The sequence below is a fragment of the Micrasema longulum genome, unplaced genomic scaffold (assembly GCF_059751315.1).
Source record: "Micrasema longulum isolate JH-2025_06_02 unplaced genomic scaffold, ASM5975131v1 h1tg000357l, whole genome shotgun sequence".
NCBI lineage: Eukaryota > Metazoa > Arthropoda > Insecta > Trichoptera > Brachycentridae > Micrasema > Micrasema longulum.
The window spans coordinates 172,569-186,378 of record NW_028277559.1 but is presented as its reverse complement, the minus strand read 5'-3'; the positions used below and the strand labels follow the sequence as shown (position 1 = coordinate 186,378).

General features: G+C 32.1%; 1 protein-coding gene across 1 annotated transcript in view; it reads left to right on the top strand.

Annotated features, from left to right (window-relative positions):
* Window positions 1-13,810, top strand: part of LOC148282229 (neurotrimin-like) — a 131,643-nt gene that overhangs the window by 102,495 nt on the left and 15,338 nt on the right. The window contains exon 4 of the mRNA XM_088225413.1: window positions 12,536-12,694. Coding sequence (XP_088081539.1) covers window positions 12,536-12,694 — 159 coding nt within the window. The remainder of the gene's footprint in view (window positions 1-12,535; window positions 12,695-13,810) is intronic.

Here is a 13,810-nt window from a genome sequence, read left to right as displayed (position 1 = left end):
ACATTGATTGGATATCCGCAGCAGCACGAAGGGGAATCAATGACGAATATTTTTTTATTAAATTTACTATTACCTGATAAAAGCTGCATAGTCCAATGATCGGAGATAACCCAATAAGATTTTAAGCGCTGAAGGATTGAAGAAAAAAAAGGTACTTCTCTTGAAGGAGAAGATTCCCATTGCGATTGATAAGCATCAAGAAAAGCAATTAAACCCATTTTTTGACTCAGTCAATTTTGGACAGAACTGTTATATGTTTTTAATTACGTAAAATAAATCAGTGATGTTTTAATTTTTAGTACAGAACCAAATGCGCTTTTTTTACTTTTCTATACTTTTGTAGATAACGTTGTTTGACATTTGTCCCTCATTATATTTATTTATACATATACACAAATCATCATTCTAAGGATGAATTGCCTTAATAAAAAAAATATTTAAAAAATACATACACACGGCACGTAGTGTCTTTTACAATGCAAAAAATACATCATGTGTAGAAATGATAAAGAAAAAACAAGTACTTCAAATATTAAACAGTAGATAAACGAAAAAAAATATTAGCATAAAAAGTATGTGGATATTATATTATATATAAACAGTAGTTTCATACAATGAACGCTATATTGTGTACAAAAATAATCATTAAAGGCTAAAATAAAATTTAAATTTTGTTTTTTTTTATTGAAAAAAAGACAGGTAGGTTTATTGTTTATTAAAGGTACACATTAAAAAAAATATAATTATATCAAGTTAGAGAGAAAAAACTTTTTTTTTTAACGTTAAAAATAACAATCCCAAAAACATATCATAATCTTCATTATTCCCTTTCCTCACCCAATGTTTCAAAAGGCACTGAATTGGTACACCAATCGCAGCGCATCTTGTTTTTTTGTTACACGAGGTTAAAATAACCAGCTTTACGGTTCAGGTACCAGTCGGGACTATGAAATATTCTGGTGTAAAAACACCTTTTCAAATAAATATTTAATTTCAAACATATCAGGAATCGAACCCGAGACTTCTCGCATGGAAGGCAAACGCGGTGACCATTACACCTCGAGACCGACTGTACATTTACAAAAAGTTGATAAAATAAATTAAATGGAAAGCAAAAATTAAATATAAAATATATGACATATTGTAAGTACGTAACTATAGCTTAACAAGTGTACGTTACCGCTCACCATCTTTGAAATAATTAAATAGAGTTGATTTATGTAAACTATAGTTTATGTTGAAAACATCAGCAACGTCATAATAGTTATTACCAAGTACATGGAGTAAATTTAGAATAGCATTATAACACCACCCGCAGACTTTGACTTTTTGTCACTGTCACGTTGTGTCACTGTGGGTGCGCTCACTACTCATTACTGATACTGGTGACTAAATGTTCATTTAGCGATGGATTTCGAAGAGTTCGCAGTGATTTGCGCTCTTGAATTACGCAGAAGGAAAATTATACGAAAAAACACTACCAGGTCTGGGTACATCCCATATATAATGAACGATTATTAAAAGGAAAATTTGACTCCCTGTATTCTGAATTACGTCAATAACTCTACAAGTATAACTCTACAATATGGACTCTTTACTACAACTGTCACCAAAATTCTCTTGAAAGAGGTCAAAAAAAAAATCTTACGGTATATAAATTTTAAACTTAAAATCAGTCATGAATTTTTAAAATTACGATTTTTTACTATAAACATTAAATTTGTTAAAACTTAACGATAAAAGAAAAATTATAGACCTTTTAAATTTATTCAAAATTGTAAATTCAATATGAGATTGCCCTAAACTAATTCATTACTTCCTTCCATATCTCTCTATCTCACCTGCTGACAAGCCTCAAAATAGAGACTTAGCGGGTCATTCCTTTTTAAAAAAAATTCCCTTTTTTTTTTGTTACGCACCCACACACATGCACCCTTCCTCATTCATATAAACACGCGCATACACACATGAATACTAACTTCGCACACGTCATATTATTATTCAAACTCTTTTCATGCATATTTTTTATTATTAGATCAACGTTTTGTAGCATCAATTTACTGACAGTGTATACTTGTAATGCCGTATTAAACAGACTTTGTGAACTCGGCAATAGTTATTCCCATGTATCCTAGATATTAAGTGTAGGGTATTGTTCCTATAGAACAAACCTTTCGAACTTTTTTAAAGATGGTGAATGGTAAATACATTTATTTATTCATGCATTTCATAATAAACACCGTTTACTGTTCACTTTGCCCAGATGTATGAAACAGTTTTTATGATTTTCTTGTATTACTGTAGAATGTTTTATTATTTAAACTTTCAACTGAATATTCTGTATAATTTTTAGGTTAATTTTTTGAATATAAATCTTGTACAATTTTTACGTTTAATTTTTTTTTTTAAATCTTGGGTAGAAGGAAATTTATGTTTAAAAAAAAAATATATTAAGCCAAACATGTAGTATTATAAATATTTGTAAAAGGCAGATTTGCCGTTTATTTTAATAAAATAAATAAATAAATATCCTCTCAAGTTTTTAAAATTATTTTCGTATATCAATAAACAATTTTGAAATAATTAAATTCAAATCTTGTCCCACAATTTCCTTTTCAAATGAATATCAGAGAATTCCTTTAATTTTTTTGTTTACATTTTCTCTCTTTTTTTATTAACAATTCGTTGTCAATATCATATTCTTGCAGGGAAGCAGCCATCAAAATCTCGCCCACATAAATAAAAGTTTCAGCTCTTTAACTTCACAAACATCAACAGATGAAAGGGTTAAAGGAATACAGATGTTCAAATATGGGTAGAATGGTGAATGTTTTACAGTGTGTAAAGTGGCAACTAAAACCAGCCAATGACAGGTCATAAGCTCTGTAAATGCCTAGGCTTCTATATTATCTTGTCTGAAATGTTCTTCATCACTGTTGTTATAATATGTTAATCTTAAATATAGCTGCAAAATTCAAAACGCACGTAAGTTCGGTAGACGTCTGCCGGCAGAGTGACAAAAAGTTCCTAGTGAGCGTACTCCCATAACAAGGTATAGGCCGGGGCCGGGTGACAGTCACGTCACGCTGGAACGTTTGGTCGCCGTAGTGTCATGTCACCTTAGTGAGTGCACTCTCATATATCTCCATAGCACTTGACACTGGACAAAAATTCACCGTTACCTTTTGTCACAATCACCTCTAAGAGTATACGAGTATTTTTCGCGGATTGTTGCAACTAAACGGAGGGGAGGTACTTGACAAGTCATTCGCCCAAGTACCTTAAAGTTTATGAGCTAACAGTTTTGGGCAGTCTCCTTTCAAGTTGACATTCTTCTATCTTCTATTATCTATCTATCTATCTATCTTTTAAATATATTTTAAAATGTATCACCGTGTTGTGTATCGCAAAAACTCGAAAATGGCTTGAAAGATTTACGTGCGGTTTTTTGCAAAATTTTCTAACTCACGTACTCAAGGTTTACAAAATCTTACATCTTCAATATATAGGGTAGAAAAAAAGTTAGAAGCATATATGTATTTTCCAGGGTTGCATTGGACTAAGTGCATAATCCAAAAAAAATTGATAATGTTGTTTTTTGTAAATTATTTATTTTTGTATTTTAACGTTTACAAATATCAATTATTTTCAATAAATACTGAATTAATTAATTTGCACGGTGAGAACTTAACTAATCACACGTGGAGACAAAACAAAAAAACAAACCCTTACTACAAATATGTAAATAGCTTTAAAAAGTCTCAGAACCAGTGTGTAATTAATTACGAAAAAACGTTTGTTCAACCAGCTAATAGCAGGCAAGCTAACGTTCGGGCAGGACAACGTCTGTCGGGTCCGTTTGTCTTAAATAAATTCAATAAATCTATAATTCGTATTCTCTCAGTTAGTTTTAACAAGTTTATAGTATTAAAAGGGAAGTTATAGTTAGCAAATTGTTATATATCAATTGATATATGTTTATGTACTAGGACTTACATATCCATCTGAAATGTAAGCTATAATATTGTTATGTTCTGATATTTAGGTTTAATAATATTCCTACATTATCGCATTAATATCACGAGATATATTCTAATATGCATAACATGTCTTATTTCGTGGTAAAGTTAACGTATCCTAAAATTGAGTTAAGATCAACTTGTACCACATAAGGGTGATTTATATCATATAACTTGTGTTCTATTATTTAACTTAAGAGCAATATTAATACTCACACTTGGTGTATATAATGAGAGGCGCAGAATCCATGTTATTTGGATGTAATTACATATTCATTACTCATTTGTCAGTTCTAGGAATATTTCATTGTTATTTTTTCTTTTATTTCAAATTATGAGTTTTTTTTATTATTATCAATAAATTTCATAAAAGGTACGTGTTTTTTTAAAAATTCTATAAAGATCTTCCTTTTATACAAATAGTAAATGTTATCACTGTAATTCTCAAAAAAAAGAAACTAACTCTTGTGCTTGGAGAATGACTTACACTGTTGTAGTTGTTTATTTATAAGAGTTTATATAATGTTAATTATTAGTATAAATATACGAGGATATGAGAAAAAAAATAAAAACATATATTTTATAAAGCAAAAAACATAAAATAATAAATAATACATTAATACAAATTAACATTTAATGAAGTTTTTATAAGTGTTCAAAATATTTCTTTAGATTTACTTTAAATTGATTTATTATTGTATTATTTTTAATTGTTTTTAGTTCATTTAAGAGATTATTCACATTTTGTACACCTTTGAAGACAAATCTATTTTGATCATGACTTGTTTGGAATTTAGGAATTTTAATATTATTTTGTTTTCTGAGTGACTTATTCATCTCAAATTCTTTTATTTTATCTTCTTTATAAATCTATAAAATGGAATTTATTTTACAAAGAGTATTTACTGTATGAATCTTAAATATGCTATATGGACTTTTCGTATTGAATGTTGAGGGTTTATTTAAAATTACTTAAATAAATTTGTGTACATCCAAATTTGTTGCAACAGAGTGCAAAACATTTTTAAAAAAAACACAAAAAAGGGAATATGAATCAAGATAACCCTCCAGGGAAGAAATTCACCCTATCTTCAAACATTTGGACATACATTGTTTATTTGACTAACTGGTAAAAGAAGAAGTATACAAATTGGAGGACTGTTTTCAGGCGTTTGCCTAGTAAATGAATTTTACCCAAATGATAAGGTTTTAGCTCTTTTACTCAAAAACCAACAGACTGACGAGTTAAGATAATTGAGATATTTAAACATAGGAAGAATGGTGAATGTTGCACGGTGTGTGAAATGGCTACTTAAACCACCCAATGACAGGTCATAAGCCCTGTAAACGCCTATTACCTTCCTTAAAATATTTTCCGTCTTTGGTGCAAAAGATTGATATATTTATAACTCTAAATTCCAACAACGTTAACAAACATCGGACATACTCAAAATATTAATTTATTACGTTTACAGTTTGAGAACTCTTTCTAATTTAACATGGTTCCCACCCTTAGCTAAATATAAAGTTGTAACACAATAATTTGTTTGCATAATTGTGAATAATATAAAACATATTATCGTCCCTTAAGAGGATATTTTTTATAAACAGTATTCAAACGTTGTTTTTCTGTCACTCTCTCGCAAATCCTCTCCGATTCTGTGCAAAAAAGACAACTGTACGCCGAAGTAATTTTGCCTAACTAAAATAGACAAAATCGACTCTTAGCTGTCCTGTTTTCTGCACCCTAACCGATTTGGTAATTTTTTTTAGGGTATCAGAATGAAACTCTCAGTGTCAGTACTTTTCCGTTTTTCAAAATTATTTATCATATTTGAATACCGTACTCCCGTAGGCAGCAAATAAAGCAAATACGAGAATAACAATTCAAGATAAATTTATTATTTTGTTGTCAATGTCATATTCTTTGACAGACTTTTCAGAAATTACGCTGATTTATGCGTTTTTTCATCGATTACCAACAAATATAAAATGATAAACCCTTTTCAAAATAATAATCCTGTAGAGTGAAAAATGATTAGGGTTTATCCTTATTGATTTTCAGAACACTTCAGTCACATTTCGAAACCCTTCTTAAGAATGAAGATGAATTCCTTTGTGCTTTTTCAGGATAAGGATCTCGTTTGTTTGGTACTTTATACTCTTCATAGTACAAAACTTTTCCACTTGCGTAGTATAGTGGTTAAATCTTTGTATTTAAATACGAAAAGCTCCTTGTTCAATTTCTGGCATGCCCACCAAACTGCATATATTTTTCTACTTAAAGTTTCAATAAATATATTTAATCAAATATCTAATATCTTCATAATTAAATGCACAACATATTACGCGTTTTTTTCTCATCTTTTCATTGATATACCTACTGTTTTGATTAATATTATTTCATTGAAATTTATTCAAATATTTTAATGTGGATATCCTAACATTTACAATTATAAAAATCTAATTAGAATTAAGTATACTCGTATTTTAAACTGTCTATGTTTCGAACAAGCAGTTTTAAAAATGACTTGGATTTTAATGAGACAGTAATGGATGAATTGAGATACCTAGCTTTAGTCATCTTTTGAAATTAATGTGTAATAACATGTCTAATTATATCATTTTGACTATGATGTCTACTAAAAGACAAAAATGCATATTTAAATACAAATATTCAAAAATTGGCGTTGTGAGTTAAGTGAAATTGATGAAGATTATCGGATTAGGGCTTACTCCCACATACCGCACACCTCATCTGAGGACTTAAGTATCATTTGCGGTGTCCACATACAAGGAAAAATTGCTCGTTTCTGAACAAGAAAACCTACCTGAGAAAGTTTTCTCTAATCGATGGCCTTGACATCTTTGTGTCGAAAGAATGTAATCTAGAAGTACACAATATGTACTTCATTATCGGATTACAATTTAAACAGTGTTAAAAGTTAATTTATTGTAATGACCAAAAGCACAGTAGAAACCCTTTCATGTACTTAATAATGAAAAGTTAAACCAAATTTATTTACCTTATAAATAAAATGAAAAGGTTTAAAAGAGGCTTTCACACATTATAAACAACGTGTTTTATATGACGCGTTCCTTTTATTCAGTGGTTTGCGATTTCGCACGCGGTGCGTAATAATTAAAAAGCGGATCTTTTTATATAGCACACGGAGCGACTTTTCTCTTCTCTATTACCCGCGGCTGTAATTTATGGCACTAAGCATCGCGTTTTGTAAAACAATGGGGTATGAAAAATGTCGTATGGTCCGCGCTCACAATGCGACCAGGCTTGGCGAGTTATCTCGCCATCTCACAATGCGAGATGGCGACAGTACCGCGAATAATCTCGCCGTGCGTATATAAAACTTTTGTTTTCCAGCTATGGCTACAAAAACAATATAAAACGAATTGCTTTCTTCACACTCCCTTCCGCTCTTTACTGCCACTAAAATTTGTAATTCTACTTTTAGCGCGATGAGAACGTGAGAACGTGAGAACGCGAGACCCTTGCTCTGTCCTTTGTACTCCCGTGCATGTTTATTCGCCGTTCCCCCGCTTTTATGGTCATTTTGTCCGTTATGTGCTTCCCGAATACGTTTTTTTGTCGTTCCCGGTTGTCAATGAACAGAAATATGCGATTTTATAATACGGAGCAAATTAGCCCATAAACAATTTCCGTTCCATCGTCGCGTCGGCGTCGTGTCGTTGGAAATTACACAGGGATTTTATAAAACGATCAAATTTTGCTTCATCTTGTTAGGATTTCCATTTAAATATATTTTTTTGCAAACAAATAACAAAATTATACTTTCCAAAAAACATATTTCACAAACCGATAGCTGTAATATTATTACTGTAAATAAATTTCAGTTTATGGTGTTGTGAATAGCGTTTTGTTTATTATTTTTAAATAAGGAAGGTAGAATACGGTTAGAATATTATACCTAATCATTAAAAATAATATCATATTATTTTGAGCTTGTCCAAGTGTTTGTAGACAAAAGTCTGGATATCACCCCCGAGGGAGTCATTAAGATTCACAAATTACAACAGGGACGGAAAACATTTTAGAGAAGGGAATATGGAAGCCTAGGCAATTATAGGGCTTATGGCCTGTCTTTGACTGGTATAAGAGACCACTTTACACAATGTGTAGAATTCACCATTTTGCCTATGTTAGAACATCCAAATTTCTTCAAGTATTCCATTTGTTGATTTTAGTGAAGTAAAAGAGCTGAAACCTTTATTGTTGTGAATTTATTAATTTAATAAAATTCAATTTATAAACTGTTTTTTGATTAAAATCATTCTTGACAAATTGAGGAAATACGGATGTTCAAACAAAGGCAAAATGGTGAATGTTACACAGTGTGTAAAGTGGTCACTTAAACCGGTAACGACCGTAAATGCCGTGACTTTTATATAACCTTCTCTTAAATGTTCTTCATTTCTGTCATTTGTTAAAAATAATATTAATTCTTTATGTACATTATTTGTTTATTTATTTTTTGTAACGTTAAGTTTTACTTTTTATTTGCATTAAAACGTTTTTTTTTGTGGCTTTATATTTTTTTTTAATTATGACTTACTTAATTTCCAATATTTAAAAAGCCTGTGTTAATGTGTTATTGGTTGTCGGTGACTATCGGTGAACCAAGTAAACATACAAATTTAGTTTGTGTAACTAGACATACTAGGAATATTTTTATAAAAATTATTGTCACGCACAAATAAAACAAGGGTTGAATTTTTTTTAAATACAATGGACTTTAATTACCTATATTACCGTGTTAAGCCAAAACAGTAAAAAAATTCTACAAAAAACTATACTCCTCCAACCTAAGAAGGCCCGAAACTGAGAACAATACTATATTGAATACGGGATCCGAAGAGATGCCAGAAGTGGACTAAAACGAAATAAATATAGCTTTAAATAGCATGAAAAACAACAAAGCTTCGGAAAAAGACGAGATAACTACTGACATGTTGAAAATTTGAGGAAATGAATTGAAAAAGGCCAATAAAATATTATTAAATAAATGCTTAGAACAATAAGTAATACCAGATGATTGGAAAAATGCCGAAGTGAAATTGTTATTTTAAAAAAATCTATAAAATTATCGGCCGGACAGTTACTCCCTCAAATGATAAATATACAAACTAATGACAAAAATATTGACAAACCTCTCTCTTACTCAGAAATTTGACTTCTACCAACCTGTTGACTTCCGCGAGGGTTTTGGAACCTTAGACCATATCCAATCTATACGTCTGCTTATAGAAAAAACACAGAATATAACATGAGCATACACATGGCCTTTATAAATTATCGTAAAGCATTCGATTCTGTGGAAACCTGGGCAATCATAAATGCACTTGAAAATGTCAGAATTGGTTCTAGATACACGAGGTTAATTAAATATGTATATTTAAATGCTACCATGGATGTAAAAGTAAACGACAATCTAAAGACGGAGAAAATCAAGATCAAAAAGAGTGTAAGACAGGGTGACACGATATCTCCAAAACTTTTTACATTAGCCTTAGAAGACGTTTTCATGATGCTAAGTTGGAAAAACAAAGGCATAAAAATAGATGGCAAGTATCTAAATCACCTTCGTTTTGCAGACGATATAACGATATAGCAATAATAAGTGAAGAGGTTAATGAACTAGAGTCTATGGTAAAAGAATTATACGGAGCCTCTAGAAAGATCGGTCTGGAAATGAATATAGACATGTAGGGTCCATAATCCATAGTCGTTGACACACACGTGTTAAATTAGTTCACCTGAAGTAGACTAATGACCGACGATGCAATGTCATCATTTTCTATCGAACCCAATACAATTTATATTACAACTCTAGCAATATGGCACATAAAGACGGGATCGTTGCCCCGCAGTACATTCACATCATCCCATGAAGAAATGAACTACAAAGGAATATGTTCTACAAAGAGACAGGACGCAGCCAACATCAGTCAGTCAGTCAGTTCAGTTCCCGTCAGACCAGCTCGACGACATTACACAGTTCCAGCATGTAGTTCAAGTGCAGTTACTTCAACCCATCATCGCCGCGACGCTCGTGCTACACAACCAAGTGCTGTATTTTATTCACCATGTAATAAATATGCATTAAACACCAACCTCATGTTTTCTCTGTCAATCTCTAACTGGGGTAGGAACTCCAAACAAACCCTCCATTACTTATTCCTACAGACATCCGAGGTTTTGAGTCCAATACCTAACAGCATATGTACAGGAAGTAAAACTATCGGTGCTGTTGATGAATACATTTACTTGGGCACAAAATTTAATTGGAAATTTTTTATCAAACTGCAGAACTTCCTAGACGAATTGGGTTAAGTTGGGCTGCGTTTGGAAAGCTGAAACATGTTTTTGGAAATAAGGAAATCCAAAATAATCTGAAGTTCAAAGTCTACAACTCTTGTATTCTGCCGGTGGCAACATACGGTCTTGAAACCATCTCACTCATTGCTAGAAGTATTCACAAAATTAAGTGCACTCAGCTGTCTATAAAAAGACAAATGTTGGGCGTCTCCTTAAGAGACCGAATAAGGAATGAGGAGATAATACGCCGTACAAAGGTGACCAATATCGCGGAAAGAGTGGGAAGTCAAAAATGGCAGTGGACGGATCAGAATACTAAACTGGAGACCCTACGGAAGTAAAAGGAAAGTAGGGAGACCACAAAGGAGATGGACTGACGACGTCGTCGAACTCGTGGGCCATGGATGGAAACAGAATGCCCAGGACAGAAGAACATGGGAAAATTTGGAAAAGGACTATATTCAGCAGTGGAGAGAAACGAGCTGATAAAAAGAAGAAAGAAGATACTCACCTTACTTAGAAATGCCTTTTAGGCGTGCGTATGTGTGAAATTGAACAAATAAAATACAAATGGAGTCATGTCAGTAAAATAAAACCAGAATCTAAAGAAAATCTTTTTTTTTAGCTGGTTTCAGGTAAAAATCATGAAAATTAATCGAATTAAACAAGGTTTATTTTTTAATTGTGCGTTTTTTTTTTTTTGCACCACAACAGGCCAGAAGGCCCAATAATAGCGGTGAATTATATTACTGAACACCCAGGCTTTAGAAAAATCACATATTTAATTTTTCTGTTCTCACCGAAAATCGAACCTGTAAGTCAAGCGTCTTGATCACTACACTACGGAGGTCACGGTGTAGTGGTTGGCGCTTTTGCCCAAGAAGATTGGAAGTCCTGGGTTTGATTCCTGGGAGGATAGACGTGAAAAAATCGTTTATAAGGTTATACACTACAATATGTTTTACTGTTCCATGAATGACACCTAAACCGTAAGACTGATTACCTTTCTGTAACAGATTATCACGATACGCTGCGTTTTCATGCACCAGTGGGTGCGGGTAAAGGATGTTATGTACACATTGCGTGTTACATAAAATCTCAAGTAGTAATCACAGTATATCTACGGGGATACTGCAATGCCGCGTCACCATCAATTGTTTTTTTTTGTTAAATAGCATTTTGTTTGTAGATTTCAATCAACCGAAAATATTTCTGCAAGATCAGAAAAACTTTCATTATTTTGTGTAAAATTACAATAATTAAAAACTAACGTCTCTTAGTCCCAACGAAATTATTACAGTAAACGAATTTATTTGAGTACCACACAATAAACTTATAAAAAAATTAAAGGGTGTGAGAATGGATGGCAAAACTATTGAACGGTTTATAGGTCATCTATTCCAACGACCTCAAATGGTAAAAAATAAAAAAATGCGTACAATCAAATGTAGACTTGCGTTTTTGGAACTCCTCAGGGTACTGTGATAGGTCCGCTTCTATTTATTCTCTTTGTGAATGACATATTTTGTCAAAATTTTAATTAAAAAATAATATCATATGCAGATGATAGGATTATTATAGTCGAAATAGTTACCTGAAACTCAGTTTATTTAGTAGTTAATGACGTTATGAATAAATTGAAATCATGGTTTGACAAAAATATACTATCTTTAAATACGGAAATGACAATAATCAATAAAAAAAAAAATTACAAAACTTATTTAGATTCAGTTATAAAAATAATTGTTCGCTCCCTTGGCACGGGATAGGTGAGGGAATATTATCATTAATATTTTAAAAAACACACGTTAATTGTAAAATAACAAATTAAATAATATTTTCGAGATAATAGCTTAATAAGAACTAAATGGTTCTTTGAAGTTAAATTGAAATGAGAAAATAGTGTTTTAAAGTAAAACTTCAATTATATCTTAATTGAAACCACTTTTTGTGGCATGTTGGTGCATTCATTGTAAAGACCAAAAGCGGGCCTTTATTTAACTCTGCATCACTTGCCAAAAAACTTGTTTCATATTATTTTATTAACCAATGTCACATGATTATTTCACCGAAATTGCACCATTCCCCCAAATGTCTCTCCCTTATTTATCATTAAGCGTGTTATTTTTATACCGATTGACGATTTATTTGTTTTATGCAGTCCCCCCGGACATATTGGACTACCCCACGAGCGCCGACATGGCCGTGAGGGAAGGGTCCAACGTGACCCTGACGTGTGCAGCCACCGGCGCTCCCCACCCCCAGATAGTCTGGCGAAGGGAGGGGGGAGAACTCATACAACTTCCCAGTGGAGAAGAGGGTAAGCATGTTGCATCTTTACAGGGGCACCGCCCAATCTAAACGAACGAAGGTGGTTGTGATAGTTCGCACAAACATTATTTCTAATTGGATAAAACACTTTGTTCCTTATTTTTTAAAATTGAATTTATCTTGTTCCTTTCCCTCTCTCTATGATTATCTGTTACTGTTATAAGTTTTGTCGGATAAACAGATCTGGTATCTTCCAAAAATAATTTCAAGGCTTATAAAAAGTTTTGTGCATGCCTAGACTTCCATATTTCCTTCTTTAAAATGTTCTTCTTCACTGTTTAAATATAAAATTATATTTTATATTGAAATCTTGTCCTTTTTTCCTTCTCTATGATTACCGAATGGGGCTTCTGGCTACTATCCGTGGCCCTGTTATAGGTCCTGTCAGATATACAGATCTGGTTGCTTCTCAAAAGAATTTCAAGGCTTTTAAAAAGTTTTGTAATCATTTCGGCGAACTGATCATGTCCAATCAATTTAATCCCAGTCAGTGAAGAATTCACTTATCTCTTTTCTCAATCCAATGAAGTGCATATTATGTACTTCTGGATTACTTTCTTTCTGCATAAAGATGCTAATGCTACTAGATTATAGAGAGCTCTTTCGAGCAGATTTTCTCGTTTATCAACGAGAAATTTTTCCGTGTATTTCGGCACCGCCGAGGAGACTTATATTCTTAGATGCGGTGTGCGGTATGTGGTGGGCAAGCTGTAAATATATTTTTTCTGGGTTATCATTTTATCAATGCTGATGACATGTGTCGCAATACTTCTCAAAATGTTGCTAAAAAAGTGATAACACAGGAAAATATACCCCAAAAAAACTCAATTTTCATGGTTTGGTAGGTTTCAGTTTCATTTCATCGAATAAAGATATTATTTTTACTTATTATGGTACAATTATAAAATATTTTTAGTATCTCAAAATTTTATTATGTTTATTACAAAAATAATTTTAAATGAACACCTACACCGTAGTGTGATGTACCTGATGCAACATTAAACTTGACACTTAATATGTAAATATATTAATAATTCACCATATTGTGATGCTAGAACTCCGGGGTTGATTGTGGTTAAAAATTTCACGCACCCTAAGCTGAATA